Below are 15,620 nucleotides of genomic sequence, written 5' to 3'. Positions count from 1 at the left end.
GTGAGGGGGGAAAAGATTTAAAGGGACCGACGGGGCAACTTTTCCATGCAGAAGGTGGTGCGTGTATGGAATGAGCTGCCAGAGGAAGTGGTGGAGGCAGGTACAATTACAACATTTAAAAGGCATCAGGATGGGTGTATGAGTTGGAAGGGTTTAAAGATATATGGGTAAAGTACTGGCAAATGGGACTAGATTTATTTAGATGGGTCCACTACTTTTCATCACTTATATAAATGATTTGGATGCGAGCATAGGAGGTACAGTTAGTAAGTTTGCAGATGACACCAAAATTGGAGGTGTAGTGGATAGCGAAGAGGGTTACCTCAGATTACAACAGGATCTTGACCAGATGGGCCAATGGGTTGAGAAGTGGCAGATGGAGTTAAATTCAGATAAATGCAAGGTGCTGCATTTTGGGAAAGCAAATCTTAGCAGGACTTATACACTTAATGGTAAGGTCGTAGGGAGTGTTGCTGAACAAAGAGACCTTGGAGTGCAGGTTCATAGCTCCTTGAAAGTGGTAGATAGGATAGTGAAGAAGGCATTTGGTATGCTTTCCTTTATTGGTCAGAGTATTGAGTACAGGAGTTGGGAGGTCATGGTGCAGCTGTACAGGACATTGGTTAGGCCACTGTTGGAATATTGCATGCAATTCTGGTCTTCCTATCGGAACAATGTTGTGAAACTTGAATGGGTTCAGAAAAGATTTACAAGGATGTTGCCAGGGTTGGAGGATACGAGCTATAGGGAGAGGCTGAACAGGCTTGGGACTGTTTTCCCTGGAGTGTCGGAGGCTGAGCGGTGACCTTCTAGAGGTTTACAAAATTATGAGGGACATGGATAGGGTAAATTGGCAAAGTCTTTTCACTGGGGTCAGGGAGTCCAGAACTAGAGATCATAATTTAAGGTGAGAGGGGAAAGATATAAAAGAGACCTAAGGGGCAACGTTTTCATGCGAAGGATGGTATGTGTATGGAATGAGCTGCCAGAGGAAATGGTGGAGGCTAGTACAATTGCAACTTTTAAAAGGCGTCCAGATGGGTTTATGAATGGGAAGGGTTTGGAGGGATATGGGCCGAGTGCTGGCAGGTGGGAACTAGATTGGGTTGGGGTATGTGGTCAGCATGGACTAGTTACCCTGCTTACCGGCATCATTATTACTACATGCCGGTCTTAACTCTATATCAGTCAGCATGGATAAGTTGGACTGAAGAGTCAGTTTCCGTAATTTACGTTTCTCTGACTAGTTACCCTGCTTACTACTGGCATCATTATTGCTACATGCCCTTCTTGTCATCTTGATCCCTTGACTTGTCATAAAATTTCAGTTGCTATCAGGAAACAGAAAATGTGTGTCATAGAAATTGCTAAGTTGTCTGAATGGCTGGTTGGTGATGCAGAATGATTCCAACAGCATAGGTTCAGTTCCTGCACCGGCTGAGGTTACCATGAAGGATTCTCCTCGTTGAACTCTCCCCTTGCCTGAGATGTGGTGACCCTCCGGTTAAACCACCACCAGTTTTGTGTCTCATGAGCAGCTTTTCTCCTGGATGATTTACCTCTAGTCCACATCAGTTATATAGACTTTTTTATTCTCTTATTCCAACAAAGTACTGGATATTGATTCCTAATGTAATTGGGAGAATAAGCATTTACTGTGGTCTCTGGATTTATTATCAAATACTTGCTCTGAGCATAAGACTTTCCATTTTTATAGTTTAGAAACATTAGGTTTAATGTCAGTAGAAATAACATTGCTGAAATGAATCATTCAGAATTTATAATTTGAGGTGTGACTTAATTTAATTAAATTGGACTTATTTAACTCTTGCTTCATTTTTTAGTACACTTACAAGCCCTGTTCTTAACGCCTAATGCCCAAGTGTTGTGTCACAAATAAAGACAAAAAAAACACAACTTGCTGAAAAAAAATCACTCAGCCGGTCTGGCAGCATCTGTGTAGAGATATCAGAGTTAACGCTTCCGGTCCCCTGGACCCTTCTGCTGGATGTACTTTTGGCCAGCCGGTTTAATGCAGTTTGGGATATCAAGGATTAACCCTTGCCTCCGGCTCCGAACTGGTGCCTCGGTCGGTGCACTTACTGCTGCAGGCGATGTGAATATTAACGCGGGAGGGAGCAGGGTCAAGGCCGCTTTGCTGTGCAGTGACTGCGGACTGCAGCAGGAGCAGGGGCTGGAGCTTGCTGCAGTGCGGAGCAGGGACAGAGCGGTACCCCCCCATCCCTCCGTCTCAGACCAGGCTGATCATCCCCACCCCAGCGGCAGGCAGGCAGGCCAGGGGGGGTGGGGTGGGGGTCCGCCCTCCCGGTGTCTCTGCGCTGGGACCAGGCTGGGCAGATGGAGCAGGAATTACCGCGGCCCCAGGACGAGCTTTGGGGAGTTACACTTTGATAAAGGGGGATGTCGGGATTCGCCCAGCTGTTTACAGTCGGCCCTCTTTGATCTGTTTTCATTCCCGGAGACTGAGGCCGAGCATCCCGCCCAGACGTTTGCCGCAAGGTAAGGACGCCGTGACTGGGCTCTTCCTGATGGGAGGGAAGTGAGGATTGCAGATGCTGGAGATCAGAGTGGAGAAGGTGGTCCTAGAAAAACCTCTTCCTGACGGAAGCCGGCTCTCACTGTGGGATCCTACTGTACAAAAACCTGCCCTTCAACCGGCCACACGTTTCTATCGGAGAGACTCAAATATTCCGAGGGTGTTTCACCATAAAATACACATTTTGTGCAGCATTTTCAACTCCTGGTATCTCACTTGTATTTGACTCCGTTGATTGGCACTACAGCCGTTCAGAGGGCTGTAGGCGGTCACAGAATGGGAACCCAGGAAGGAACCTTGGTAAGGAACGGGGAACCAGGTCTTCCTGTTATGTCCAGAATAATTGCACATTCCAGTACATGGCTTCTCTACTTCTAGCCTACAGCCTGTGATTGTATGTAGGTGTCATAAGGAAGGCAAACAATATTCAACAGGCACCTGCCTATTCACACTTTCCAAGCAGGTTTTCCAAATATACATTTTGAAAGATGAATTTGACCTTGTCTTCATTAGACCAGAATTTTCCAAATGCCATCAACACCTCATCTGTGTCGTTTGCTGTGAACACAACAGTGGCACATCTCCAGGAGCTCATTCACACCACTACTCTTGTCACATGCACACTGCTGTTGGTACTTGTATTCTGTTTGGGAACGTACGGCAACCTGATTGTCTTCTTGTCATTCTTTGATCCAGCATTTAGGAAATTCCGGACTAACTTTGACTTTATGGTCCTAAACCTTTCCTTTTGTGACCTATTCATCTGTTGTGTTACAACACCCATGTTTGCTTTCATTTTAATTTTTGATTCAGACAACAGCGTCTCTGAAGCTTTCTGCTTCACTTTTCACCTCACTAGTGCTGGATTCGTAATAATGTCCCTCAAATCTGTGGCAGTAATAGCACTCCATCGCCTGCGGATGGTGTTGGGCCATCAACCCAACACAACAGCTTATTTGCCCTGTTCACTTATTCTAAGCATCAGTCTATGGACAGTAAGTTTTACTCTGTCTACCCTGGCTACCATGAGGACATATCCAGAGAAATCCAAAGTATGTGTTCCCCTCTTTGGATGCATTAAGGAAGATGATAAAATCATATTATATCTATATGTTATTGATTTTACATTTTGTGCAGGCACTGTGGCAGTTTCCTATATGATGATAGCCTATGCACTGAACAAGAATGCACGAGTGAGGAAATGTGCTGTCATTAAGGTTGATACATCAAGACCTAAGGCTCTCATGAGCACAGGGATTGATGATCTACAGCCTGGTATGCAGCACCTTTACCGAATTCAGAATTACAACAAACTCCAGCATGTGCAAATGCATGCCTATGGCAAAACTCTGACCCATGTCCAAAGTGCTGCAAAGAGGTTGCAACTTGTATCTTCAGTGAACCTTTCTGGGGCAAAAGATTCAAAGGCTGTGGTGACATGTGTTGTCATTGTACTCTCAGTATTCGTTTGCTGCCTACCTTTGGGCATCTCCCTCATGCAAGATGTTTTGACACCAGGGAGCAGTTTTATTTTAAATCAGCTGAAACTGTGTGGGTTCACATTAATATTTTTAAAATCGGGACTAAATCCATTTATATACTCACGCAACAGTGCTGGACTCAGGAAAAGAATTCTTTGGTATACACAGCATGTGACCCTGGGCTGCATGCGTTGCAAGCATAAGACTCGGTTACAAGCAGTGGGCAAAGGGAGCCTGGATATGAACAGAAACAAATCATCTCATCATGAAACAAATTCAGCTTGTATGTTGTCATCTAAGCCACAGAGAAGGTTGGTGGACCAGGCTTGTGGCCCCAGTCACTCAAGAGACAGTGTGTTAAGTCCCAATTTGTCAATTGGCCAGCAGCATTATGAACGGAATAACTCAACGCCTATCAACACATGGACTGAGCCTTACTATAGCATTTATAACAGCAGTCCTTCCCAGGAAGTGAGCACCCCGAACAGTTTGCAGCCAGTAAACTCTACCTGTGAATTTGCAAATTCACACATTGCCATTCATCACCATATGGCAAAAATACCAGATTTTGTGCAGGAGGATGATACTTCCAAAAAGCAAATACCAGTCCCATCAATTTAGCAACATGCTATAATTGTATAATGATGGAGCTGAGAAGTTTATCGTGACTGTACAAAGGGTATCAGCTCTTGTGTTCTTTACTTACATGAATGCCATATAACCATCAAAATACATTGATGGAACATTAGAAAGGCATGAACTTTGCATGAGCATATCAAAAATATATATTTACACAACATTTTAGCTAAACTGAAATGCTTGATTTTAATAAATCTCAATGCAGGAATGTTATGTATGTTGTGAAAAGTAAGGACTGACAGGTCTCAACAATGACAATCTCTGCTGTAACAGACAACAAACTGAGTCTGGCTTTTGTAGTTGCACTACCTTTCGGAAATGCAGCTCAGTTCTAATCATGTCAACTTATTTCATCAATAAAATTCTGTGGCTTCAGTTATTTTCATTTACTGAGAGTAAAACAAAGTTGCATAAGTAGCAGTCAGCATATTTTCTTTGAAAAGCAAATGCTGCAGATGCTTTAAAGCTGAAATATAAATAGAAAATGCTGGGAACACTCAATGAGTTTAGAAGCATCTAGGGAGAGAGAAAATGAGTTAATGATTCAGATTGATAACTGATTGTCAGAATGAATTAGTGATTGTTGGGTCATCAGCCTAGGACACTGAGCAGAATCTTGTGAACTTAGTACCTGCAGATCAGGAACACGATGAAAGAATGATACTACCAGTGCACCACAAAAGCCCATAAAAAAGACATTGCTTTTGTGTGCCTCGCAGTTGATTTTTCTCAGAGTGATTTCACTTGCTTTTCTGACCACTCCGGGGATGGACTTTATTGCTAACCAAATGACGAAGAATCTTCATTTAAAGGGAACCAGCAGTACTGTCAATGGTAACAGTTGTGCCTGTCAATGTAATGATTATAGTATACATGGTAGATAGATTCTTGATGAACAAGGAAGTCAATAGCTACCAGGAGGTAGGCAGGAATATAGAACTGAGCTTACAATCAAAGCAGCCATGATCTTGTTGAATGACAGGGCAGGCTAAACAGCCAAATCACTTATTCCTGCTATTAATTCAAATGCTTATTTGATAAGAGTGTGAAGGAAGGTAGACCTACAGAGTTGATGAAAATCATGGAAAAGCTATAAATCCCCCCCCCTCAAATTGATTCACAGGTGATAAATTGATGAAGTGAGGGCACCAAGTGAAGTTGTCTTCCCTGAGGATTGCAGGATGAAGCCAGCCAGGCTTGCTCAAGCAGACATAGCTGCAGAGGTGAACAGCAGCTGGAGTATGATATCCTGACCTGGATCTTGGGGCAGAAATGGTTTAATTATCTCGATAGGTCTGGTGAGGTGAGTCCTGCAACTCCCGCCTGAGCAGCCATCACTCTCCCGCCTGAGCAGCCATCACTCTCCCGCCCGAGCAGCCATCATTCTCCCTAGCAGTCTCCTGCACAGCTCACCTCTGACCTGCACATCTCATTATCAAACACATTCCTTTTTCTCCAACTTTCTACTCAAATCTGTAAATGTTCGTATTTAAGCTCATTCAGTTACCCTTTCATGCTTATTCCTTAAAGTAACCTTCCTGAAATTATTGCCCTCCATTTTCAGCATTAGCTCACTTACTACACTCCTAACACTCAGCATTTCCTCATTCCTGGGAAGGAAAGTTCACAGCTTCAATGAGAGGCAAAGAATCAAAGTGAGAAGCTGCAGCTAAGTCCACATTGACTTTGATTGAGGAGCAAGCCCTGGAAATTGGCATGGTGTATAGGTCATTGCCAGTGGAGAGGCTCATCACAGCCAGCTTGTAGCATTAGCATACTGACACTTTCCACTTCACTGTCAATCATATTGATCTCAGCAATATTTTAAATGTCATGATTTGAATTATACTGACATAGAACCTATAATCAGCATGAATGCCTGACTTTCACCATCTGTGCATCATTGGTCCTGACAGAAGAGATGAGGGAAGTGCCTATGAAGACTTCAGAGAAGGACCAACAATCTGAAGATACACTGTCACATGACCCTTGCATGCCCTTAGATCCAGACACCTCAGACAGAAAGGGTGGCACAATAAGGAGTATATTAGGAGGAGCTGCTGGAGACAGGAACACTGGTTGGGAATCACAGCTGAAAGTGCAGAACATTTCAAGCTCTGATGCAGAAATCCTTGAGACAGCAGCTGTTGCATGAGTAACTGGACATGGATAACGTAGTATTGAAGACTCCAGCAGATGTTTATTACGGCTAGCTATTATATGCAAACATGACATCCATAGGCACATCAATGTCTGGGTTAATGTTAAGCTTGACAAAAAGTAACATGTTTCTAGTAGTGTGTCATGTTTCAAGTGATCTGATTTATAATGGAACATTTGATCTTTATATTCCATGGTCAAATGCTATGATACAGTGATGATATCATGACCATATCTTTTAAAGATATACTGACCATGACACATTCACAACTGTCTTGCTCACTGCTGAAGTTCCCTCTTCCTGGCCTACCCTCTATCTGACCCTTCTCCCCAACACCCTTAATTTCTTTCCCCAAGATGGAAAAAGGGAAGTTTAGAAGAGGGATGATCAACGTGAAGAAAAGTTTGGTGAACACAATTAGTAAAGACGGAGAGCTACAAGGTCAAGGCTGAGACAGAGAGTTTGAGCATGTGACAGATGGCAAGCTGGAGGGTGGGGGAGCTGGCATAGCAACAAGCCAATGAACCAACAACCTGGGGGAACAGAAAGGGGGGCGGTGAGCTGGAGGTATGAAGAATGAGCATATTTATTTTATATTTTAAAATTTATTTCAAGTTATTTCATTTATAAATAGAAAAATTTATTTCAAGTTATTTCATTTATAAATAGAAAAATTTTGTAAAGTATTCCAAATTACAGGCACAATCTTCTAATTACTTTTTTATGTGAAAGATCCCACTGATCCTAACTGCAGATTTACTTCGTAATGGAAAACTCTGATTAATTTAAATGATACATTTTTCATGAATGCAGCTCTAATATTAAGAGTAGTTTCTGTATTATGAACAGTTCTGGTCTTCATATTATGAAAAACATGATACAAACGCTCAAAGATGCAAAAACGTTCTACAAAAATGATACGAGAACCAGGCCCATCAGGCAAAATTGGACAGTGGGTTTTCTTCTCTGGAAAAAAGACTGGATATAAATTTTTGAAGTTTATAAATTGATTTTGTAGGATAAGGGTGAGACTAGAACCCAGGACCATATATACAAAATTGTTTTGAATACATCAAATAGGATATTCTGCAAACATCTCTTTGGCAAGAGTGATTGGAAGGATGGAACTCACTATTATAAGGAGGTAATTAGGAGAGTCCTTACGTGCTGGGATAAATACAATAGGGAGAATGGAATAGGATGTGTTGATGGGCTTGGATGAAGGAGTAGGGGTGCATTGGTGGAAGGGGCCTATGTGGAGCACAAACATGAATAAGTTCTAATGGTAGAAGTATGGCAGCAAATAAACAGAGGGAAACAATTCAAGATGGTCACCATAAATAAATTCTTAGAGACAATACGTCAGCAAAAAAAAACCCATTAATTTCTCACTCAGAAATTTAAAGATAGCATTAAATTAAAAGAAGAGGCTGAGGAATGTTGCAAAAGAATAATGTCAAGTCTGAGGATTGAGAATGTTTTAGAAAGCAAATAATGACCAGCAAAAGGTTGGTAAGGGGAAGAAAAGCATGATTGCAAATTACCCAGGAATATAGAAGAATAGCTATAAAAGCTTTTATAAGTATATAAAAAGAGAGAAAGCAGCTGCTTTAGAAGCATGGACAGGAGAAATTGTCATGGAGAATGAATAACTGTCCACAATATTGAACAAATAGTTTATGATCATCTTCGTAGTAGACCAGAAATAGAGGAAATGAGGAAACTGAGGTAACAGGTACGCTGTTTTGGAAAATGTAGGGGGTGATGGATTCTCAGGGGAATGTAGCACGAACAACCAAGTTTCTGGTATAGAGATTGGCTCTAATGCAATGAGGAGTACGTAGGCTTCCAAGAAATCAATTGTGTTAGGGGATTCTATAGTCAGAGGTACAGACAGACGTTTCTGTGGCCAGCAGAGAAAAAGCAGAATGGTGTGTTGTTTCCCTGGTGCCAGGATCAAGGATGTCTCAGGCAGGGTGCAGAATGTTCTCCCGGGGGAGAGAGGCCAGCAAGAGATCATTGTCCACATTGGAACCAACGATATAGGAAGGGAAAAGGTTGAGATTCCGAAGGGAGATTACCGAGAGTTAGGCAGAAATTTAAAAAGGAGGTCCTCAAGGGTAGTAATATCTGGATTGCTCCCAGTGCTACGGGTTAGTGAGGGCAGGAATAGGAGGATAGAGCAGATGAATGCATGGCTGAGGAGCTGGTGTATGGGGGAAGGATTCACACTTTTGGATGATTGGAATCGCTTTTGGGGTAGAAGTGACCTGTACAAGAAGGACGGATTGCACCTAAATTGGAAGGGGACTAATATACTGGCAGGGAAATTTGCTACAATTTGCTATGGTGATGGGGGTGGGGGAGGTGGCGGTGGGGGGGTTGGGACCCAGGGAGATAGTGAGGAAAGAGATCAATCTGAGACTGGTACAGTTGAGAACAGAAATGAGTCAAGCTGTCAGGGCAGGGACAAGGTAGGACTGATAAATTAAACTGCATTTATTTCAATGCAAGGGGCCTAACAGGGAAGGCAGATGAACTCAGGGCATGGTTAGGAACATGGGACTGGGATGACATAGCAATGGGCAGGACTGACAGCGTAATATTCCAGGATACAAATGCTACAGGAAGGATAGAAAGGGAGGCAAGAGAGGAGGGGAGTGGAAGTTTTGATAAGGGGCAGCATTATAGCTGTACTGAGGGAGGATATTCCTAGAAATACATCCAGGGAAGTTATTTGGGTGGAACTGAGAAATAAGAAAGGGATGATCACCTTATTGGGATTGTATTATAGACCCCCTAATAGTCAGAAGGAAATTGAGAAACAAACTTGTAAGGAGATCTCAGCTATCTGTAAGAATAGGGTGGTTATGGTAGAGGATTTTAACTTTCCAAGCATCGACTGGGACTGCCATAGTGTTAAAGGTTTAGATGGAGAGGAGTTTCTTATGTGTGTACAAGACAATTGTACCTACTAGAGAAGGTGCAAAACTTGACCTACTCTTGGGAAATAAGACAGAGCAGGTAACTGAGGTATCAGTGGGGGAGCACTTTGGGGCCAGCGACCATAATTCTATTAGATTTAAAATATTGATGGAAAAGGGTAGACCAGATCGAAAAGTTGAAGTTCTAAATTGGAGAAAGGCCAATTTTGACGATATTAGGCAAGAACTTTCAAAAGCTGATTGGAGGCAGGTGTTTGCAGGTAAAGGGATGGCTGGAAAATGGGAAGCCTTCAGAAATGAGATAACAAGAATCCAGAGAAAGTATATTCCTGTCAGGGTGAAAGGGAAGGCTGGTAGGCATAGGGAATGTTGGGTGACTAAAGAAATTGAGGGTTTGGTTAAGAAAAAGAAGGAAGCATATGTAAGATATCGACAGGATAGATCGAGTGAATCCTTAGAAGAGTATAAAGGAAGTAGGAGTATACTAAAAAGGGAAATCAGGAGGGCAAAAAGGGGACATGAGATAGCTTTGGCAAATAGAATTAAGGAGAATCCAAAGGGTTGTTATAAATATATTAAGGACAAAAGGGTAACTAGGGAGAGAACAGGGCCCCTCAAAGATCAGCACGGCAGCCTTTGTGTGGAGCCACAGAAAATGGGTTAGATACTAAATGAATATTTTGCATCAGTATTTACTGTGGAAAAGGATATGGAAGATATAGACTGTAGGGAAATAGATGGTGACATCTTGCAAAATATTCAGATTACAGAGGAGGAAGTACTGGATGTCTTGAAACGGTTAAAGATGGATAAATCCCCAGGACCTGATCAGGTTTACCTGAGAACTCTGTGGGAAGCTAGAGAATTGATTGCTGGGCCTCTTGCTGAGATATTTGTATCATCGATAGTCACAGGTGAGGTGCTGGAAGACTGGAGGTTGGCAAACATGGTTCCACTGTTTAAGAAGGGCGGTAAAGACAAGCCAGGGAACTATAGACCGGTGAGCCTGCCCTCAGTGGTGGGCATGTTGTTGGAGAGAATCCTGAGGGACAGGATGTACATGTATTTGGAAAGGCAAGGACTGATTCGGGATAGTCAACATGGCTTTGTGCATGGGAAATCATGTCTCACAAACTTGATTGAGTTTTTTGAAGAAGTAACAAAGAAGATTGATGAGGGCAGAGCAGTAGATGTGATCTATATGGACTTCAGTAAGGCGTTCGACAAGGTTCCCCATGGGAGATTGATTAGCAAGGTTAGATCTCATGGAATAAAGTGAGAACTAGCCATTTGAATACAGAACTGGCTCAAACGTAGAAGACAGAGGGTCGTGATGGAGGGTTGTTTTTCAGACTGGAGACCTGTGACCAGTGGACTGCCACAAGGATCGGTGCTGGGTCCTCTACTTTTTATCATTTACATAAATGATTCGGATGCGAGCATAAGAGGCACAGTTAGTAAGTTTGCAGATGACACCAAAATTGGAGGTGTAGTGGACAGCAAAGAGGGTTACCTCAGATTACAACAGGATCTGGACCAGATGGGCCAGTGGGCTGAGAAGTGGCAGATGGAGTTTAATTCAGATAAATGTGAGGTGCTGCATTTTGGGAAAGCAAATCTTAGCAGGATTTATACACTTAATGGTAAGGTTCTAGGGAGTGTTGTTGAACAAAGAGACCTTGGAGTGCAGGTTAATAGCTCCTTGCAAGTGGAGTCGCAGGTAGATAGCAAAGTGAAGAAGGTGTTTGGTACGCTTTCCTTTATTTGTTAGAGTATTGAGTACAGGAGTCGGGACGTCATGTTGTGGCTGTACAGGACATTGGTTAGGCCACTGTTGGAATATTGCGTGCAATTCTGGTCTCCTTCCTATTGGAAAGATGTTGTGAAACTTGAAAGGGTTCAGAAAAGATTTACAAGGATGTTGCCAGGGTTGGAGGATATGAGCTACAGGGAGAGGCTGAACAGGCTGGAGCTGTTTTTCCTGGAGCGTCGGAGGCTGAGGGGGTGACCTTATAGAGGTTTAAAAAGTTATGATGGGCATGGATTGGATAAATAGGCAAAGTCTTTTCCCTGGAGTCGGGGAGTCCAGAACTAGAGGTCCTAGGTTTAGGATGAGAGGGGAAAGATATAAAAGAGACCTAAGGGGCAACGTTTTCATGCAGAGGGTGATACATGTATGGAATGAGCTGCCACAGGATGTGGTAAAGGCTGGTACAATTGCAACATTGAAGAGGCATTTGGATGTGTTTATGAAAAGGAAGAGTTTGGAGGGATATGGGCCGTGTGCTGGCAGGTGGGACCAGATTGGGTTGGGATATCTGGTTGGCGTGAATAGGTTGGACCGTAGGGTCTGTTCCCCTGCTGTACATTTCTATGACTCTATGACTCTATCAGCACGGGAGTATTCAAAAACCTTACAGAACTAAAATCTGACAAATCCAAAGCAAACTAAAGGCCAGTTAACCTAACAGCAATTGTTGAGAAATGGCTGGAATCTTTTATTAAGGAAGTTCTTACAGTGCAAGAAAACACAACTTAATTCGAACTAATCAACATGATTTTTGGGAAGGGATATCCATTTTGACAAATTCATTAGAGTTTAGAAGATTTATATAGTAGAGTAGATAAAGGTATATGTGGATTTCCAGAAAGGTTTTGATAAGGTGCTACACCTAACACTACTAATATGCAGGGTAGACTTGAAAAGGTAAGAGTCCCATGGAGTTGGGTAATGCATTAACATTTTTCAGGGATTCAGATGCAAAGAGTAGATAGAAATGGGTGTTTCAAATTGGCAGACATGGACTTGTTCTTCAAGAATCAGTGCTGGAAACTCAGCTATTTATAGTATATTAATGAGTAAGATGAAGAGATGAAGTACTTTGTCTATGTTTGGTGATGATACAAAGCCAGGCAGAAATCTAAGTTATGAGAAGGGCACAGAAAGAGAACAGGGAGATATGGACAGAATAAGTGAGTGGGCAACAAAATGGCACCTGGAGTACAATGTGGCCAAGCATGTGATTATTTAGTTTGGTGGTAGGAATGGGAAACAGTAACTTTTTTTAAAGTTCAGAAAATATAATTGTTGATCTGCAGACAGACCTGTATGTACTTGCAAGAGAAACGCAGGACCTTAGCACCTAGATACAGCAAGCAACTAGAAAAGTAAATTGCATATTGGCATTTATACAAGGGATTGGGGTACAAGAAGTCATGTTACGACTGTACAGGATTTTGGTGGGGCCTCGCTTGGAATAATGTATGCAGTTTTGGTCTCTATATTTAAAGAAGACAATACTTGCTTTGAAAGCAGAACAACAAAGGTTCCAAGAGATTGGCACCAAAGGTGAGAGAGAGTGGTTCCTTGATGAAGGGCCAGCTAAATTGGGTCTCTGTTCTTTCGAGTTTAGATGACTGAGGGGCATTCTTTTTGAAACAACCAAGAACCTGAAGGGACTTGAAATGGTTGATGCTGAGAGGCTGTGTCTACTGGTCAGGGAATCCAAAGCACAGGTAAAATCTTAGGATAAGGGGCCTACCTTTTAGGTCAGAGATGACTTCACTCAAAGTGTTGTGTATCTTTGGAATTCTTTACCCCAGAGCATTTCAGATGTTCAATCATACAATACATTTAACAGCAATATGGACAGAATTTCATCATTCGTGAATTCAAGGGATTTGAGAGATGAGCAGTCAAGGGGAAATCTTCAATCAACCGAGATCATATTGAATGGCAGTGCAGGCTCAATGGATTGTATGATTTACATCTGCTGCTATTTCTTGTGTTCTTGTATTAGATAGACGAAGGCTTATTCACATGCTATAAACAGAGTTTTCAAAACTGAGAAAAATTATCTAATTTTTAACAGATCTGCCATTTTCTTATTTATAGTCGTAATAATACTCATCCAATTTTAGGGCTCACATTGATTGCAAATTGTTTTTAGTTGCAAAATTGCATGTTAACCTTGATAAACCTCACACGTTCTTTTGTATGCCTTTCTGAAAGTCTATTTTTGTCTTGGTTTGCTATTCGTTACATCACCCCTATGCCCCTAGATCGACATTATTCTTTGAACTAATATAGTATTTCCTTTATTTCACTGTTATCTTTCATCTCGTATTTTTTCATGGGATGCGGGCATCATTTGCAAGCATTTGTTGTCCATTTCTAACTGCTCTTGAGAAAATGGTGAATCATTTTCTTGAAACACTGCTGCCCATGTGATGTAGATATACCTGCAAAGCTGTAAGGAAGCAATTGCCAGGGTTTTGACCTGGTGACAGTGAAAGAACTGCATGTACATTCAGGTCAGAATGATGTTCAACTTGGAGGGGATCTTGAAGGTGAGTGGTGTTTTGTATCTGCTGTCCTTGTTCATCCTGGAGGTAGAAAGTATTTGTTTGGAAAGTGTTATTGAAGGAAGATTGACGATTTGGTTGTTTGGATGTATTACAGACCAGACCAGACCCCCTCAAAAATATTTTTAGAAGATAGCCTCGATTCTAACTTTTTCTTATTTTAAAGGGAAATGTAACGTGCAGTGTTCCAGATTCGGTTTGATGGTCAAACTACTCGACGTTAAACAAAACACAATTTCTTTAAACACTACAGTTAAAATACAATAAAAGAGAAAAGAACTTAGAGTAACTTAACTCTATTTGATATCTTAACAGAATAATAGATACAGTAACAATTAGTAATTTACTGTTCCAATGTAGTAACAGCCCTTGGCAGAAAGGCAAATTCAGAAAATAGATTTGTCTGAGATAGAAATTCCAGCTGTAACTGAGAGAGAGAAAAGTTAGCTTCTATTTCTTCAAAACTCCAACATGTTCTGCCCTGTTGAAATTCCAAGAGCAACTGCTTAAAGCTAAACCGAAAAACTAAAACAAACCTACAAATCCTGGTCTGTGAGAGCTGGCCACACCCATCTACTGTGATTGTTCCAACTTTAAAATATCCCCAAGGCCTCACAGGCTGTTTACTGGCTTTCGAAGTAGATACGTTGACATCTGTCTTAAAACCCGTCTTTACAAATAAAAGGACAAAAGATACCTCTTAAAGTTGCAGTATCAATACAACCCCCTCCTTTATTTTAGAAATGAACCATTAACATACAAAGATGGCTTCATTTTTAAAAACCACTAGTCTTACCCTATCAGTACACTACAATACTTATACATTACATTGACTCTAAGCATTCACTTACTGCAGTCTATTTCAGTCCGCTTATTCCTACCACTCAACACCTCCATCTTTCTTCATCAAAGTTGCTACAATGGATTGGCAATTACATTCTCTCATCCCGCCACATGTATAATTTTCAAATTGAATGGCTGCAATAATAAGGTCCATCTAAACAGTTTGGATTTTTTGTCTTCATATTTCTCCAAAAGCTTCAATGTGTTAGAATCAATATATAGAATTGTCTAAGACAGATTACTGGGAATATAAACATTGAAAAATTGTACCGCCAACACCAAGCTCAAAGTTTTCCTCTCAGTTATGGAATATTTCTGCAGATGATCATTCAATTTTCTGGAAAAATACCCTTTCTATCTTTTAATTTCTTCTTGTAAGACTACAGCACTGACACACACATCACTTGCATCGAAAGCCACCTTGAATGGCTTTGTGTAATTTAGGTGCGGCTAACACTGGGGCAGTCATTAACACAGCTTTCAGGCTGTCAAATGCCCTCTGACTGTCCTCCTTCCACTGAAAATTTCTGTAATCCTGCAATATGACAGTCAGTGGAGCAACCACACAGTAATAATTTGGGAAAACATCCAATAAGAAGCACTCAATTCAAGAAATTGTAGTACTCCTG

At 41.6% G+C, this 15,620-nt stretch overlaps 1 protein-coding gene across 1 annotated transcript; it reads left to right on the top strand.

The window, feature by feature from the left end:
* The first annotated feature begins 1,773 nt into the window (after window positions 1-1,773).
* Window positions 1,774-5,044, top strand: gpr75 (G protein-coupled receptor 75). The gene has a single exon (XM_043696813.1). It carries the CDS (start codon window positions 3,046-3,048, stop codon window positions 4,657-4,659), a length of 1,614 nt encoding a protein of 537 aa, XP_043552748.1. The 5' UTR covers window positions 1,774-3,045; the 3' UTR covers window positions 4,660-5,044.
* Window positions 5,045-15,620: the final 10,576 nt, after the last annotated feature.

This window comes from Chiloscyllium plagiosum, chromosome 9, assembly GCF_004010195.1.
Source record: "Chiloscyllium plagiosum isolate BGI_BamShark_2017 chromosome 9, ASM401019v2, whole genome shotgun sequence".
Lineage (NCBI taxonomy): Eukaryota > Metazoa > Chordata > Chondrichthyes > Orectolobiformes > Hemiscylliidae > Chiloscyllium > Chiloscyllium plagiosum.
The sequence above is the reverse complement of the archived record's forward strand: the minus strand, read 5'-3'. Positions and strand labels throughout refer to the sequence as shown.